General features: G+C 42.8%; 1 protein-coding gene across 3 annotated transcripts; it reads left to right on the top strand.

The window, feature by feature from the left end:
• The first annotated feature begins 1,308 nt into the window (after positions 1-1,308).
• On the top strand, positions 1,309-11,893 carry ccnl1a (cyclin L1a). 3 transcript variants are annotated; one of them, XM_069147583.1, is made up of 10 exons: positions 1,518-1,905; positions 2,192-2,266; positions 2,859-2,968; positions 4,865-4,985; positions 5,132-5,196; positions 8,160-8,259; positions 8,407-8,511; positions 8,733-8,986; positions 9,126-9,224; positions 10,058-11,893. In XM_069147583.1, exons 1-10 carry the CDS (start codon positions 1,666-1,668, stop codon positions 10,527-10,529), a joined length of 1,641 nt encoding a protein of 546 aa, XP_069003684.1. In that variant the 5' UTR covers positions 1,518-1,665; the 3' UTR covers positions 10,530-11,893. The 3 variants fall into 3 exon arrangements, with proteins under 3 accessions (XP_069003685.1, XP_069003686.1, XP_069003684.1); XM_069147585.1 differs by lacking the exons at positions 8,407-8,511; positions 8,733-8,986; positions 9,126-9,224; positions 10,058-11,893 and adding an exon at positions 5,672-5,685 and having other exon boundaries at positions 1,310-1,905; positions 8,160-8,253; XM_069147584.1 differs by lacking the exons at positions 8,160-8,259; positions 8,407-8,511; positions 8,733-8,986; positions 9,126-9,224; positions 10,058-11,893 and adding an exon at positions 5,672-8,125 and having other exon boundaries at positions 1,309-1,905.
• The last annotated feature ends 3,418 nt before the right edge of the window (positions 11,894-15,311 follow it).

Here is a 15,311-nt window from a genome sequence, read left to right as displayed (position 1 = left end):
CCAGGAAAAATAACCAGAGCTGTTGTTGCTGTAACAAGAGCTGACCAGTGGATCATAAGATGAATCTGAGAGGGTCACAAGATCTTTAATAGAATAGAAAAGAAGAACAAAAATTCATGTCACACAAGTTTGAATCCATCTTCGTCTTTAGAGCTCCAATCTTTGCATTTTTGGTGAAATATTAGATGTACTTCTATCCTAATTTAAACAATCTGAATGGTTACAGCTATTTTTACATAATATTTGGCTGTATCAATGATAATCCCCTAACAATTCTTTTTTTTTTTCTTCTTTTTTTTAAATCAACAAATGCAAAAAAATGACTGGCAGTTAAATTGTGGTGTTTGGGGCCCTTGAAGGACATTCAGTCACCCACAGGTAAACTAGAAAAGAAACGTCTGTGAATGTGGATGCAACATTCACCTGTCGACAGTAAAATTCAAGTCAAACATTGCACTTAATTGTATTGCAAGGGGTTGGGCACAAGATCAGTGGGAGTCCTCTCTAACCTCAGGATGCCCTTTGCTTGGCTTGGGGCACAAGATTTTTGAGAAACCTTTACTGGTGGGTCTCTGGTTCTCTCTGCTGTCCATCTTTACTTACTGCAAGGCTTCAGGCTATAATCCTGCGAACACAGTGTTCCCTGTACAAGCTGTTCACATGGAGCTGTAACTTAAACACAATCAATGCAAGAGTCTTAAAATTAAGTTCATAATTAGTCTTAAACCATTTTTGCCCTGCTCTCGTTGCCTGGGTTGCGGTGTATTTAAACACATAAATAGAAAGTAAATATAACAAACTTCCTGTACACTTTGGGTAGAGCAGACAAACTGTGTGGTTTTTTTTTTGTTTCATACAATCTCCTAAATTAATGCAATGAAACGTGTTTCTTTCTTTCTTTCTTCCTTCCTGTCTTTCTTTTAAACTGGCGGATTGATATGTTCCCGGGGTAGTTGTGAGAAGTCAGGACTTTCCCGTAAATTACGTCACAGAAACCGTTGGCGGTGAGTCGTTTCCTTCTTGCTGCCTTCGGGTGACGTCTGAAATATAACAACGATTAAAACTCACAGCGTGAAAATATCTAATGAGATGCGTAAGTTACCAACACGGCGACATTTAAAGAGCAAAATGCACGAAAGCAGAAGCTCATGGTAAAGTGAGAATTCTTATGGTCATTTACTAACAAATGTTTCATGCACGCTTAAACCCTGTGGCATAAACAGTTTCTGAAATTTTAGAAATATGTTTTATTTTTTTATCCCATTTAAAATAGGACTACTTTTGAAGTTGTGCTGGCAACGAGGAAGGACACTATTTAACATTTGAAAATGGGAAGAAGTCCATCACAGGGCCAAATACTAATTTGTTTGTTAGTGATTATTTCGTGACTTACATTACGTCACTCGTTTTATTTAGTACGCGAGCAGTTTTAATTTGCAAACGTGAGGGAAGAAATGACGATTTAAAAAAAAAAAAAAAAAACATTTTAATGACATGTGCATACACACTCACGTCCGACGTCTGCGAAACTATTTTACCTCGGCGGATGTGCACAAATGTTTGCGTGTCAACAGGGCGGTGACGTCACGGACTTTGTCAGTCACCCTGCCCGCTCCGTCGTCGTCCTGTCGAGGCTGAGAGCTGTAAGCTGGTAATCGGTTGAAGATGGCCGCGGGTCCTCTCTCTGTGTCTTCAAACGCGTCCACCAACAACGATGGCATCCTTATCGGGGACAAGGTTTACTCGGAAGTGTATCTCACGATAGACAACTCGCTCATCCCGGAGGAAAGGCTCTCTCCGACGCCGTCGATGCTCGACGGCCTCGACCTGAACGCGGAGACCGACCTTCGCATCCTCGGATGTGAACTGATTCAGTCGGCGGGTATTCTTCTTCGTTTGCCCCAGGTGAGCCCGGTTGAACACGCTAGAGCCGAGACGTGTGTTTACCTGTCGCGGGGAGTGTGTGGGGTGGGGGGGCGTTTTGTCCGTAGAAAGCCGCAACCGATGAGCTTTTTTTTTGGATCGTTTAAAACGCATCACGGCCTTGGTGGTTAGCCTCGTGCTAACGTTAGCGCTTTGACGTCGGCGTGGTGGAGTTAAAATGGCGGCGGTCCATTGTGCCCGGTGAGGCCAGTTTACTGTGAGTTAAAACTCCTGTTGTTTTTTTTTTTTCTTTTTTTTCTTTTAACAGGTGGCTATGGCAACGGGGCAAGTGCTTTTCCATCGTTTTTTCTACTCCAAGTCCTTCGTCAAGCACAGTTTTGAGGTAAGACCTTCGGCTTGTTCCGAGGCCCTGCTCCTCTGGTGTGACAGACGTTCGTGTTACGTTAGAGGCAGCCATGTTGTCAATACGCGACGTCCTCGAGTTTCTCTTTTCTTTTTTCCTTTACAACTCCGATGAAACAACGAGGTGACCTGCTAAATATCAACACCAAGCAAAAAAACAACAAAAGGACCAAATGCAGTCGCCTTTCACGAGCGAGCTACATCCCATAATAACCTATTACGTATTGCACAACGCGCCGGAAGCCTTCTTCCACTTAGTCATATCTGCGTTTGATCATTCATCAAATAATCCCTTTGTGTAAATATGTTGTGAAAGCACTTCCTACAAAATCACTACAGTGTCAGTAAAACATTAATATTGCTGTGACCTGTTCGTAGTATTAGTGTTGTTATGCAGTCCTGATTAAACTGTAAATATTAACTATGGTCGCAGACTACATGTGACAAAATCTCACAACTGTACTGTTGCACATTTTGTCACATTTTCCAGCCCTTGACTTGTGGTCACTCCTCCTGATATCAGTTTCTAAACCCTTCTTTCCAACTTTGCTCTTTGCTGTCGTTGTTTCCAGATTGTTGCTATGGCTTGCATCAACTTGGCCTCCAAGATTGAAGAAGCGCCACGGCGAATACGAGACGTCATCAATGTTTTCCATCATCTGAGACAGATCCGAGGCAAAAAGTAAGTTGTGACATTGAATTCAGTATTCCCTCTAAAATAAAAGTGTTTGCCACTTGAGACGTGTTGCACTGTACTTGTTAATCGTTGTTATCCAATGTTGTACGATGTTGATCTGTTTTTGCTGTGAAAGTGCCCTTTTGTTTATTCATGTACTCTAAACCATTTTAAAACTTTTCAGTTTCCGCTTCACTGGTAGTTTCAGAAGTGTAATTGTCTACATTTAACATCAGCTTGACATTACACTGAAATTGAAAAGTCAACAAGCTCACTTCAAAAATTGGAGTGCATTTTAATCACCGTAAGACGAGACACAACTACTTTGTGCCTTTGTCTTCATAGAAATCTGTTCATGTCAGTATTGTAGACCTTGGCATTAACTTGGCTTCTTTTTTCCCTTGCAACCAACTAACAGCGACCAGCTACATTTACCAAAGCCTGGGTGATGTGGAATGGTACGTAAGATGAAGCAGTCGGCATGACAACCATGATGCGAGGGGGTCTCCCTCCTCCCCCAGGCCCACCCCACCCCCTTCCTGTGGGAGACTCCCGTGGTCTGAGCCACCGCGGGGCACTGGGATCGGGGATGACAGGTTGGCCGGAGGTCCTTGGCCCCTGGGGCACCTTGAGGACTCCTGTGGTTCAGTCTTAAGCTTTGGGTATCTGTCTGTCAATCTGCGGACAGTTGGGTAATGTAGTTTTCTTCTCTGACTGCTCCTCACCATGCATTTTGATTGTTCTTCAAGAGCAACATCCCACTCACCGACTGCAATTCATGGCTTTTAGAGAAATATCACCTTGTCTGTTGAAGTTAGAAAAAGTAATTGAGTACTAGTAGTTCATGTAGGTTATGTTTTATGTGCGGGTTCAGTGCATGGACTGTAGCTTTATTGGTTTGGCATTATGTGCTATTAATTTGAGCCCTTTTAAAAGTAAGTATAATGGTGATTGTTATGTGCTTGTAGCAGGTATATTTTCTTGGTGTGGATCAGTACTCCTAAAATAGTTATTTTGTAATTGATATTGCTTTGATCTTTGAAGTGGTTTGCAATGCATGTGGTTTATAGCATGACATTCACATGTAAGTTTCTTTGGTTAAGACATATAAACATTAGATTTGAATCTTGATTTTGAACTTTGTCAGTTCTGTACAGATTAAATGATTAACTGTTGATGTGATGGAAGTGGGATGTCTGTCAGATTGTCAAATTCTATTTAATGTTAATCTTATGATGGTGGTTAATACAGGAGTTAATACAGGAGTTGTGTAGTTCATACTAACAGACAACTTGTGAATTATATTAGAGCAGACTTGGATCAGAATGCATGTAATATGTTTTTAAGTTTTCGATGATTGTTTTTTTTTTTCCTGCATCTCTAGCATTTTAAATAATCTGTGTTTAACCAGCAGATGTTTTGTTGCATAGTACAGTTTTGTTGGTAGTGGAGGCGATGTGTTGTCATTGGACAAGGGCAAAGTAAACAGAACTGTTTTTAGTCCTTTGAGTCTCGATAATCCACTCTACTATTTGATTTTGGTGTCTCAAAGGCATTTTATTGACAGTACATGATAATAGAGAGATCGAATTTGAGGTTTTTTTTAGTTCAAGTTTGAAGGTGTTTCTATGGGCAACAATCTTGAGTTGATATTTCTGTCAAAGTTGTGGCACGAGGTGATTGAGGTCGAGGGCTGTCTACATATCTCACACGCTTTCACTGGAACCACAGGAGTCCCCAAACCCCAGCAAACCGTCAGGCATGCAGACAGTTAAACCTGTTGCTTTAAGTTGGTTGAAACGGGAAAAAAGAAAAGAGTGCAAGAATTCAAAAGGGCACTGTCTATTATGCTTATTACAATAGGGGAAAACATTATTTTATTTTGATTCCTTTATAAACTAGGGCTCCAAGTTCATTGATTCTTGATCAGAACTACATAAATACCAAAAACCAAGTCATCAAAGCGGAACGACGGATCCTGAAGGAGCTGGGCTTCTGTGTGCATGTCAAGCATCCACACAAGGTGAGTTGAAGCCATACTCATAACTCTTTAAAATATGTAGTACAGTTTAATTATTGAACCAGTCAGCTGTGCAGATTGTACACACGATGGTTTGTTTCTGTTTTTTTGTGTGTTTTTTTTAACTTGTACTCAATGTGTATTTCCAGATAATCGTCATGTATCTTCAAGTCCTGGATTGTGAGAAGAACCAGACACTTGTCCAGACGGCCTGGTAAGTTCCTTAGCAGTTCTTCACTGACCATCCCCCCCACAGCAGCAACCTGTGTCATGTCTGCAAGAAGTGCCACCAGACCTGGGCTAAAGATGAAGTTGAAAGACTTTCAAATGGTTGAATTTCTGAAGAGCACTTGATTTATCTGCCAGGAGCTTGGGACACACCCATAGGTGGAAACACCACCTGTCAAATAAAGGACATTCAAGTGCCCCTCATGTTTGAAGGCACAAATTTGAAAAGCATTCAACAACCGTTCGCCCAGGTCTGACAGTGACATTCCCTCACTCCATTTGAACCCTTCCACCTCTTTTTTTTTTTTTTTTTTTCTGATGGAGCAATTTGATTTATTGCAAGCCTGCTACTTGTCTCACTCTCGTCTGCCCTTACATGGCTTGCTGTAAAGTCTGTTTGATTTGCGGTGCCCAGGGAACTTCGTTTAACTTTGTCCTTTCTCTCTACTCTTTGATTAAAGGGTAGTCCATGCTGGTAAGTCACATAAAGAACCTCTGAACTCTGCCTCCTCCAACCACATGACCTCAGGAAGCTCCCCCCATTGGCTGGCTGCCCCTCTCCCGACAGCCAATCCCAATGCCAAGATTCACTGAAGGGGGCGGGCGGGCCTTTTCCAACAGCCAACATCGTCTTGTTTTCTCTTGGGTGTCCAAAAGGATTTGTATTTTTTGGTCTTGCTACAAAGGTGTTTAACTGTAATTCCTATTTTTTTGCCAAGTAGCTACAGATAGATTCATATTCTAACTTTCTAGTTTACTTGCATTTAGCAATGAAGTAAACTTAGCCAGAAGAGAGAATTCTTCACCAGTTAACCTGCCTATTTTTTTAATTTATTTTTTTATATATTGACAGTAGATTACTGTGTCTTGTCCCCAACTGACGTGGTGTCCAGACATGTCTGTTTTACAGGCTGATCCAGTTCTCGGGTTTTGCCTCCAAGGACCTGTCTCACCCACGCAGCAATCAGAATCCAACGGCCCCGTGTTACCTATAGTAACGTTGACATAGCAGTTTCACACTGACCTACCAGAGAGCAGGTCAGGTCAGGTCGTTTGTTAGAGGCAGGTTAGACTGGATGTGATCTCTGTATGGCAGCTTTTTAGCATTTGCAGCAAACTTCCGCTTGCAGTCTACATGTATTGTATGTATGGGTGGAAATTGACACAGTGAAATTCATATGGAAAAGTGTCACCGCTATACAAAGGAAGTTTGACTGCCTTCAGATGAGCTGTAGTATTTTTTTTTTTAATGGTTTGTGGTTCTTTTCGTTATGTGGAGTGGCATCAGTGAGTTAATTTATCACGGGGTTTTACCATCACGTTTCTGTTATCCCACATGTTTTTGTCTTTATGACTTCTATGTTTCTTAAGGACATAGATGGTCACACCACCCTGATTCACAACACCGGCCATTTTGTCTTTTCTAAAACTCTTCCAAATGGCTAATCCTATTTTTCCATTGTAGACAACGCTCTGACTCACAATCTGTTTTTAGCGCAGAGATTCCACTCAGTTGAAGTATTGAGACACTGATAACCACCTAATGTCTTTTAGAAGAGTCTCGCCACATCCTGCAGTTGCAGATGAATAAAATTAGTGGTCTTACAAGGGTCAGTTTCATCTCATGGCTTGAAATCATTTTCTTGAAGGGGGGGCTTGGTTGCTTTTGTGCAGCTCAACTTTCTAATCACCATGTCAGATAGTCACAATATTTACTATTCTGAATATTAGACCAGTGTTGCATCATTGGAGTACACCGTCTTCCCTCTGACTCTCAGACCTCAGGTGCTGCATGCCATCATACGTGCTGCACCTCCCTATTCCTTTCAGATCTAACAATCTGAAAGTAGCAGCTAAAGTCTAAAGATGAATGTTTTACATCTGTATGCCTGCATGTTCCCCACCTTACAAGGCATGCGTCATTGTCTCAATCATCATTAAGCGTAATCTAGTTACTCTCAAGGTCATAGTGTGGCAGGAGGGTCTTGGTGGGTCATCAGTAGATTTTTTTTTTAATTTTTTCCCCCCATTTGTGTCTTCATGCTTGATATGTGACGTACAGCACTCCCATGGATGCCCCAGAGAGAAATGGACAAAGTTAAACTTGACAGCTGAAAATGCAGATCTCAAAGCTTTGCAGCTGTTCTCTTCAGGGCAAATGATAAACTCAAAATGCTGTCGGTGTCTGGAATGGTGAATCTACAAATGATTACTTCCAGAAAATCAGCAACCAGTTAGTGTTAGTGCTTGTTCAGAAGTGACCAGCTACAAATGCTGGGATGGAGAGGATTAAAAACAAAGCCCAGATAAGGAGTTGGCCCTCTAGAGCAGTGATTCCCAAACTGTTGTATACAAGAGCCTGTTGAAGGGCCTAACAACCGTTCTTCAGTTATCACTTCTACAGATCACACTGATGTACAAATGAGTTGTTAACCATTTACCTGCACATAGCGTGGTAGGGTGACATCTGAGCCAAGAAAGCGTATTGCCAGTGTCAGTTCGACACCGAATCCTTCGATTTTATTGAGCAGAAATGAGTTGAATTTAGAGAAACGGCCGCGAAGAAAGTGACAGCGCTGGACTTGAAAGGTCAGATGTACCGAGTGATGCCAAGCAATATAAATGCATTGATTTTGAGACAGGAGCCTTCATGTTTTTGTTAAGCGTTATTGCATTTTAAAATTTGTGAATTATTTTTTTATTTAAAAAAAAAAAAAAAATGTTTGGTCTCATCAGTGTTCAGCGGTACTTCTAATTTAGTTTGTTACATGGGCTGAACAGTTTGGGAACCTCTGCTTTGGAGAAAACATGTTGCAGATCACTGACGTGCCGTGTTTGGTAATGCTTAAAGGCGTGACATGATTTAAACGATGAGTATGGGTGAGAGGTGGCTTTGTGTAGAGAAGCTGCTATGTTTTTGTTTTCTATTTGTTATTTTTGCCTTTTTAGGAACTACATGAATGACAGCCTGAGGACGAACGTGTTCGTGAGGTTCCAAGCCGAGACGATCGCCTGTGCCTGCATATACCTCGCTGCCCGCGCTCTGCAGGTAAGAAGAGGAAATGCTCACCAGAAACGCGTTTAGTGACTTTGCCCAGGACGGTTTTTGTTGTCACACCAGATGTCTTCCCATTAAACCGTCCCTACATTTACGGCGTCGCACCGTCAAACGTTAAACGTGTGTGCATGTTTCCAGATTCCTCTGCCGTCCAGACCTCAGTGGTACCTGCTGTTTGGAGCCAGTGAAGATGAGATTAAAGAGATCTGCATCACCACTCTGAAACTCTACACCAGGAAGAAGGTAATCATTTTGAGTAGCAAGATTCATTTAAATCATAATGTAATTTAACCAATAATTTGACATTCTCTGCCACATTACATCATAGGTCCAAGAAGGTGAAAACTGCTCTGCTGTAGACTTGCCACAAGAAAAGAAAAGAAAAAAAAAAAAAAAAAGCCCGTTCCAACAAACATCAATACTCAGTGTAGTCTTTGTATAAACTGACTTTTTTTTGCCATCAGCCCAACTATGACCAGCTGGAGAAGGAGGTGGAGCGGAGGAAGATGTTCTTGGCCGAGGCGAAGCTGAAGGCAAAGGGCCTGAACCCTGATGGCACCCCCGCACTGTCCACACTGGGGGGCTTCTCTCCTGCTTCTAAGCCCTCCACTCCCAATGTGGTCAAAGTGGAGGAGAAGTCCCCGAACCCGCAGTCCCTCAAACCAGTTAAGAAGGAGCTGGACAACCGGACTCAGCTCAGCAAGAGTCCACATAATGGGTAAGAAACGAGACGTATTTATATTGAGAGGATATTTTGGTGTTGTTTGTCTCGGAGTCCGAGCCGGGATATGTTCTCTGCAGTAATGTAACGGTGTTTGTGTCTTAAACCTCACAAACCTCATCTGTTTTCTCTCCAGGTTAAGGAAGGATGTAAAGATGGGGAGGAACAGTCGGAGCGGAAGTCGTTCCCGTTCAAGAACACGCTCACGGTCTAGATCCCGTTCCCCTCGCAGACAGTAAGCTCATTTACATGTACAGACTAGGGATGGGTCCCGAATATTGGAATTGTCGTTGTGATCTCCAAAATCAATTAGTACATGCGACTTTCGTTCTTCCTTATTTTCCCCCGGTTTTTTTTTTATTTTTTTATTTTTTTTTACCTGGTTGTAATGCGTTACTCCCGTCAGAAGGTGGCGGTAATGTGCCTAAAGGCTGCCTGCCAGCCGCATTAAATTTATAAATATATATATAGATATATACTGTACTGTGTATATATATATATATATATATATATGTTGACTGTGTTTCTTGGTTTGTTGTATATAATATATAGATATATAATGTACTGTATATACTGTGCATTTTATATTTTATATTTATATTTTTTTACTGCTATTTACTGCTATTTTATTTTATTGCTTTTCTATTATTATATTATTCTATTATTTTATTCTATTGTTTCTATTATTGTCTTATTGCTTCTGTATGTATGCTGCTGTAGCGAAATAATTTCCCCTCGGGGATTAATAAAGTAAATACCTACCTACCTACCTAAATAACATGGGGAGAAGATCACTGCTTTCAGGGCTCCGGAGGCTTGCAGGTAAAACTATCCGGTATTAGATGTCCTGGTGCGCGACAATTTTCTAAGAAAAATCAAATCGTTCAGATCGAACGTGTAGTTTTGCTTGAAATACCCATCCCTAGTACAGACATTAATACTCTGCTTGTCTAAATGTTCACCTGTATAAAAGTGGAGGTCTAAATTTGGAAAGGAAAAAAAAAAAATAGGCGTGATAGCAGATGATTGTTTCACTGACCGACTCTCTTCCTCTTTCCTCTTTTCCAGTTACAACAGCAGACGCAGTCGCTCGGGGACCTACAGCTCTCGTTCACGTTCTCGCTCTCACAGTCGCAGCCCGTCGCCCCGACGACATCAGCCCTCGCCCCTCCTCCCCCACCTCAAGTCCAAGTCCAGTCACCACGGCAACAGCGACTCCAAGCCCAGCGGGCGTCACAGCAACAGTGGAGGCGGCGGGTCCGGTCACAAGAGGAAGCGGTCGCGCTCTCGGTCGCGGTCCCGCACTCCGGTCAAAGTGGACCGGGACAGAGAGAGGGAGCGGGAGAGAGACAGAGAACGCAGCTCCTTTGACATCTCCTCAAAGAAACACAAACACGAGCGAGGAGCCGGTCACCGAGGAGACCGGAGGGAGAGGGAGAGGTCCCGGTCCTACGACCGGGACAGAGAGAGGGAGCGTAGCCACAAGAGCAAACACCACAGCAGCAGTGGGCACTCAGGACACGGCCGTCACCGACGCTGAGACGCAAACACACCAGCTGCGGGGCTGATGGTCACAGAAGTATGTTCAGTGCACATAAAACAAGATCAAGGTTGACATAAATATTTGCTGACAGTAATGTGTATGCAACACTAGTGTGACCCCCCCCTTCCTCCAACCCCGCCCCTCCTCCCCATTTGTTCATTTAATGCCATTTGGAGTCATTTCAACACCGTGCAAAATTAACAAAACTAAAATGGAAGTTCACCAAATCTCTTCTGTCTGCCGCCTGACATTGTTGACACCTCGCGTTTGGAGACCAAAAAAAAAAAATGTCGACACACCAAGAAGTCTGAATGCTGCTCGTCTGCCACGACAAAGAACACGTCTAGTCCGGATTTGATTTTTTTTGGAGATTTAAACGCCTCGTAGCTACGGCGTTGGGTTTCTGGGTTTCTAATTTGCATATTGATACTGATTGTTCAAATTATATACTTTAGTTGATCTTTATTATTATGTTTAATCTCGTTGGTGTAAGTCAAGTAAAGCATTTAGTGATGTTGTTCCCTACGCCAGTGTGGCCGGGAAACGCTGTAATCGCCCGAATCCTACTTGTACTTTCAGCAGGAACAGACGTTCGCTGATTTGGGAATTTGTTGGTTTTCATGAATGCAGCAGCCAACCCGTAGCTGATCATTTGGCAGAGGTGGGTGACGGTTTTGCATCTGAGAAACCCAGACCGCAGCAGGAAATGGTGTGTGTGTGTGTGTGTGTGAGTAGGTTTACAAATATGAAGCCTTTTTTTTTTTTCCCCCCTCCCTCTGGTCAGACGGCATCAGTGCGGTGTGACCAGTGTGACATCAGCCCCCGGGCCGGTCGTCTTCTTTTTCCACGATTCCTCCCACGCAAACACCCACAAACCATCTAGCCTACCCTCGTGTTCTTGGTTTTACATGTAAAGTTACGGACTTTGGGTAAAAAACTTATTTACAGTGTAAAGACGGATTGATGTCCACTGACAAAATGTGAACGCTTTGATTTATAAAAGCAAACTTCTCAGTGGAAGGATTGAATGAATAAATGTAAAATAGAAACATTCAGGAAAGATCAGTATGTTTGCACATTAGGGGACTGACAGGCGAGTGGTTTTTTTTTTTTTGTTTTTTGTTTCTTTTTTTATTATTGGACAGATGTATGTTGCTAGAGCTGTATTTTCTACAGTTTCCAAAAAAAGCAAACTGGTCATATACTTTGATTTTCCAGATGTTTTTTTTTTATTTTATTTTGGGGGGGGGGTGGGGGATTCAGAAATATTTTAGGGTTGTCAGTTTGTTACACTGGTTTTTAGTCTGCACGTGTCCATGTCCAATTTTTATTCAATAAATGAGTAATGCCACTGAGCTGTACACTCGTTATTGGTGTCATTTGTAATCTATAATTCTACGTGCAAATTTATTATCGCGACGACCCGAGTCACGTTCCACCAAAGAGCACAACCATGATGTAACTGCGTATGTAGCTTTAGTACCGGGTGTAACGTCGGTCTTTAGTGCACAGTTGGGACCACATCTGATCTGAATACCTGTAAAGTGAAGGGTTTTGTTTTGTTGCACTCTTATGTCCGACTGAGCAGCCGAGTATTGCAGGCTAAATAAATCAGTTTTCTGCCCACCGGAGGGCGCTGTTGGCCTTGATGACGATGGCTATGCTTTCTGGCAGACTTTCCATGTTTGGTGCTTTAGATCATAAACCTGTAGGTTCTAATAAGACAATTAATTTTAATATTATGCAGCTCTTGGCATTTAAAAGGACGATTAAAATAATATATATATATATATATATCTATATCTATTGATATAGATATATATATATATCTCATCACAGACACGCCAATTTATAGACATTTGTCGCCAAACACAACTTGATATTTAATAATGGTTTATGATGTGTGCACAGAAATAGCCTCAGCCAAATGGTTTTAATGAAATTGGAGCTGAATTTCATCACGTAAAGTCCTTTAAAAACAGCTATTGACTTGTTATTGGGTGCCAGATATAAACTATTATTCTGTGTTTGTCAGACTAATAATGTTTCTACATGGCTACTATGCTTCTGAGGCAGTGCCTCAGATATAATGTTATATATATATAATGAATAATGTTTCTACATGGCTACTATGCCTCTGAAGCAATGCCTCAGATTTCCCCACAGAAACAACTCTCCATGAGTGCAGAGGGCCCCCACAGTGGTTTGGTTATTGTCCGCCGCTGTCGTCACTCGTGTCACTGCTGCAGCTCCCCTCTCGAGATCAACCAGCTCGTCCTGTTTCCAGTCTTTTGAAGTCTCACGCGCTTCATTGTGACAAAACACACACGCACGCAAAGTTTGTTCAGCTATTCTTAGTAGGACATTGCATTGACTTCCATTCATTGTGGACAGCGTAACCCACTGACCGAATATTAACGTGGACGTAGCTTCCAATATCGCTGAGGGCGGCCGGTAGTTTGCTCCAGAAAGGCTCCACCTCCGAAGACTCCCATTTAACTCCTCATGAAATACAAAGTCATTGCATTTTGTTCCACAAGTCATAACGGTGTATTTCTTATTCGTTTTCTGTTCGTCCATCTGAAAATAATCCCATCATTAATTCGATATTAGGCCTCAAAATGTGATATTTTTGGGGGTGTATCTGTTTGATTGACAGGCGTGCGCTCCAGTCAGGTTTTCCGCTCCGGGTGGGCGTAGCGTCCTCGTGTGTCCTCTGGATGGACTGACCAGTCCCACGTCCCCAGCTCGTTCAAACGTGATCACTTCTGCCTTCAAAACGGCAAGATGGCGACGGCCAAAATCCGAACTCCGGGCCTCAGAACTGCGGTCCTCAAACCCAACGGGTGATGTCATCGTTGGTCGCTGCTCCTTCCAACCATTACCTCAATTCACACCTTGTCCCTAACCTTAACCAGGACCTCAGGTATGAGGTTTTGCCTCATTAGAACCGGGCTTTCTTCCCTGAGAGGACCGCTGGGATATTTTTTCCGGGACAAACGCCTACCTCGTCAGGCCCGGTGAGGTTACAAACACGCGTGCGCACGCGTCTGCCGTGAAAAAAAGGGGTCACTGTTTCCGTCTGCACGTGTTATCATTTGTTTAATAAGAAACCTGCGGCCTCCCACCGGTGTTTGAGGCTGATTATTCCAGTGCGGATGATGTTGAGCTGAATCGTGTCACCGTGATCTCTCTGTACTGACGAGGAAGAGCGCAGTAGTAGTCTTGTGTGTTGGACGGAAAGCCGGTGGAGATCCTCGTGTGTTGTTATGAGGTGGAACTGCAGCTCAATCAGGATGTAAGGCTCGTGCTGCACGGTAATTCTGCTTTGAGATTAACAGGGCGAGAAAGGAACGTGCGAGTGACTCACGTTTCCGTCCTCCCTGGACAGAGATCTCCATGATGCCGAAAGTCTTTTGAGTCGTCGTTCACTTTTGACTGACACCGTGGAGGGATCAAGGAAAAACAATGCTGCGTTCAAATTGGGGTCGTATTTCCCGTGTACATGAGAAGAGTCCATGTGAACCTTTTTGAGGCGTTTGCGATGTCGGAACTAAACATTTTTGCACGAGCCCCAAGTTCACGAGTTGTGACGTGTTTGATGACGGTTACGGAAATGGCAGAAGTCATGGAAGTTCATTTTTTTTTGTTGGCTGTAAAGCTAGTAAATTGGAATTTTAGTCATGTCCAGTTGGTCTTCATAAACTTTAGATAACAGCCTACGTGTCAGGAGAATGTTGATCTTCCCAACGGCCTCATCTTTTCCCGTCTGTGTCTTTGCATTTCCTGCATTACGTTATCTCCCTGTTAGCTTGCTAAATCGTTAGCCTCTGTGGCTTCTAGACGGCGTCCACGTTGCCGAGCAACGGTGTACAGTGCATACCGTGCAAACGACTTTCCAGGATGTAACCACAAGCTGGCGAGTTCCATTTTAACGCATTGAAATATCGGCCGCATCTGTCCGCCGAGCAGTGAGCTTTAAATTCCAAGGCAGGTCATTTTGGCACGTTTACATCAGATGACTATTGTGGACAAAGAAAACGATTGCGGCACACGTTTGGTTATAGTTCATATCGTTTTTGCTTGTAGTTGGAAGATTTCGCCAAACAGTGGAATCAAATTGCTCCAAGTAAGTGTTTACAGCTCTTAAGAAGTCCTGTGCTGTGTCAAACCATACACGAGTCGTTCTCCACAGTCCTTCTTCACACTGGGTCCTCCCGGGTGGTCAAGCTTCCAGCAGCGTGAGCAATCTTCTTTCTACAAATGTTTTTTAGCTGCTTGAAATGGGAACATTTCCGTTTGGGAACGTCAAGTAACGATCAAGAATCACGCCATTAACAGCGGGAGAGAGACCCTGCAGGGTTTGGGGAAAACACTTGGGCAAGACTGTTTTGTTTTATGTGGTGGACATGTGGAATAATTTGAGTCACTTTCTCGTTCTCTCTGCGTGTTTGTTTGAGTTTGTTTGAGTCTGTTCAGCGTTACAGCATCTCTAAACTGCTGGGCGTTAAAGTGGGATGTGATGTCCTGGGTTTTTGGAAGTATTCTGTGGTGCTTAAAGTGTTTCTTGTTATGAGGTCTGAAGGGACAGATCACAGCGAGTGTGGATAAAGCTCAGCGAGAGGAACCAATAACAACATTCAATTGAACAAATGAGCTAAAGGTGAACTTTTACACAAATAATCCACACTTACTTTAAATCAATTTCTCATGTTCTTTTCGCGAATAGCCAGAAAACCATTTTTCGATATTTTTTTATTATTGTGTTTGTATATTTGT

This window comes from Embiotoca jacksoni, unplaced genomic scaffold, assembly GCF_022577435.1.
Source record: "Embiotoca jacksoni isolate LCO1_2020_lvr unplaced genomic scaffold, fEmbJac1.0.p SCAF_14, whole genome shotgun sequence".
In the NCBI taxonomy this organism is placed as follows: Eukaryota; Metazoa; Chordata; class Actinopteri; family Embiotocidae; genus Embiotoca; species Embiotoca jacksoni.
Note: the sequence above shows the minus strand (reverse complement) of the source record. Positions and strands in the feature narration are given on the sequence as shown.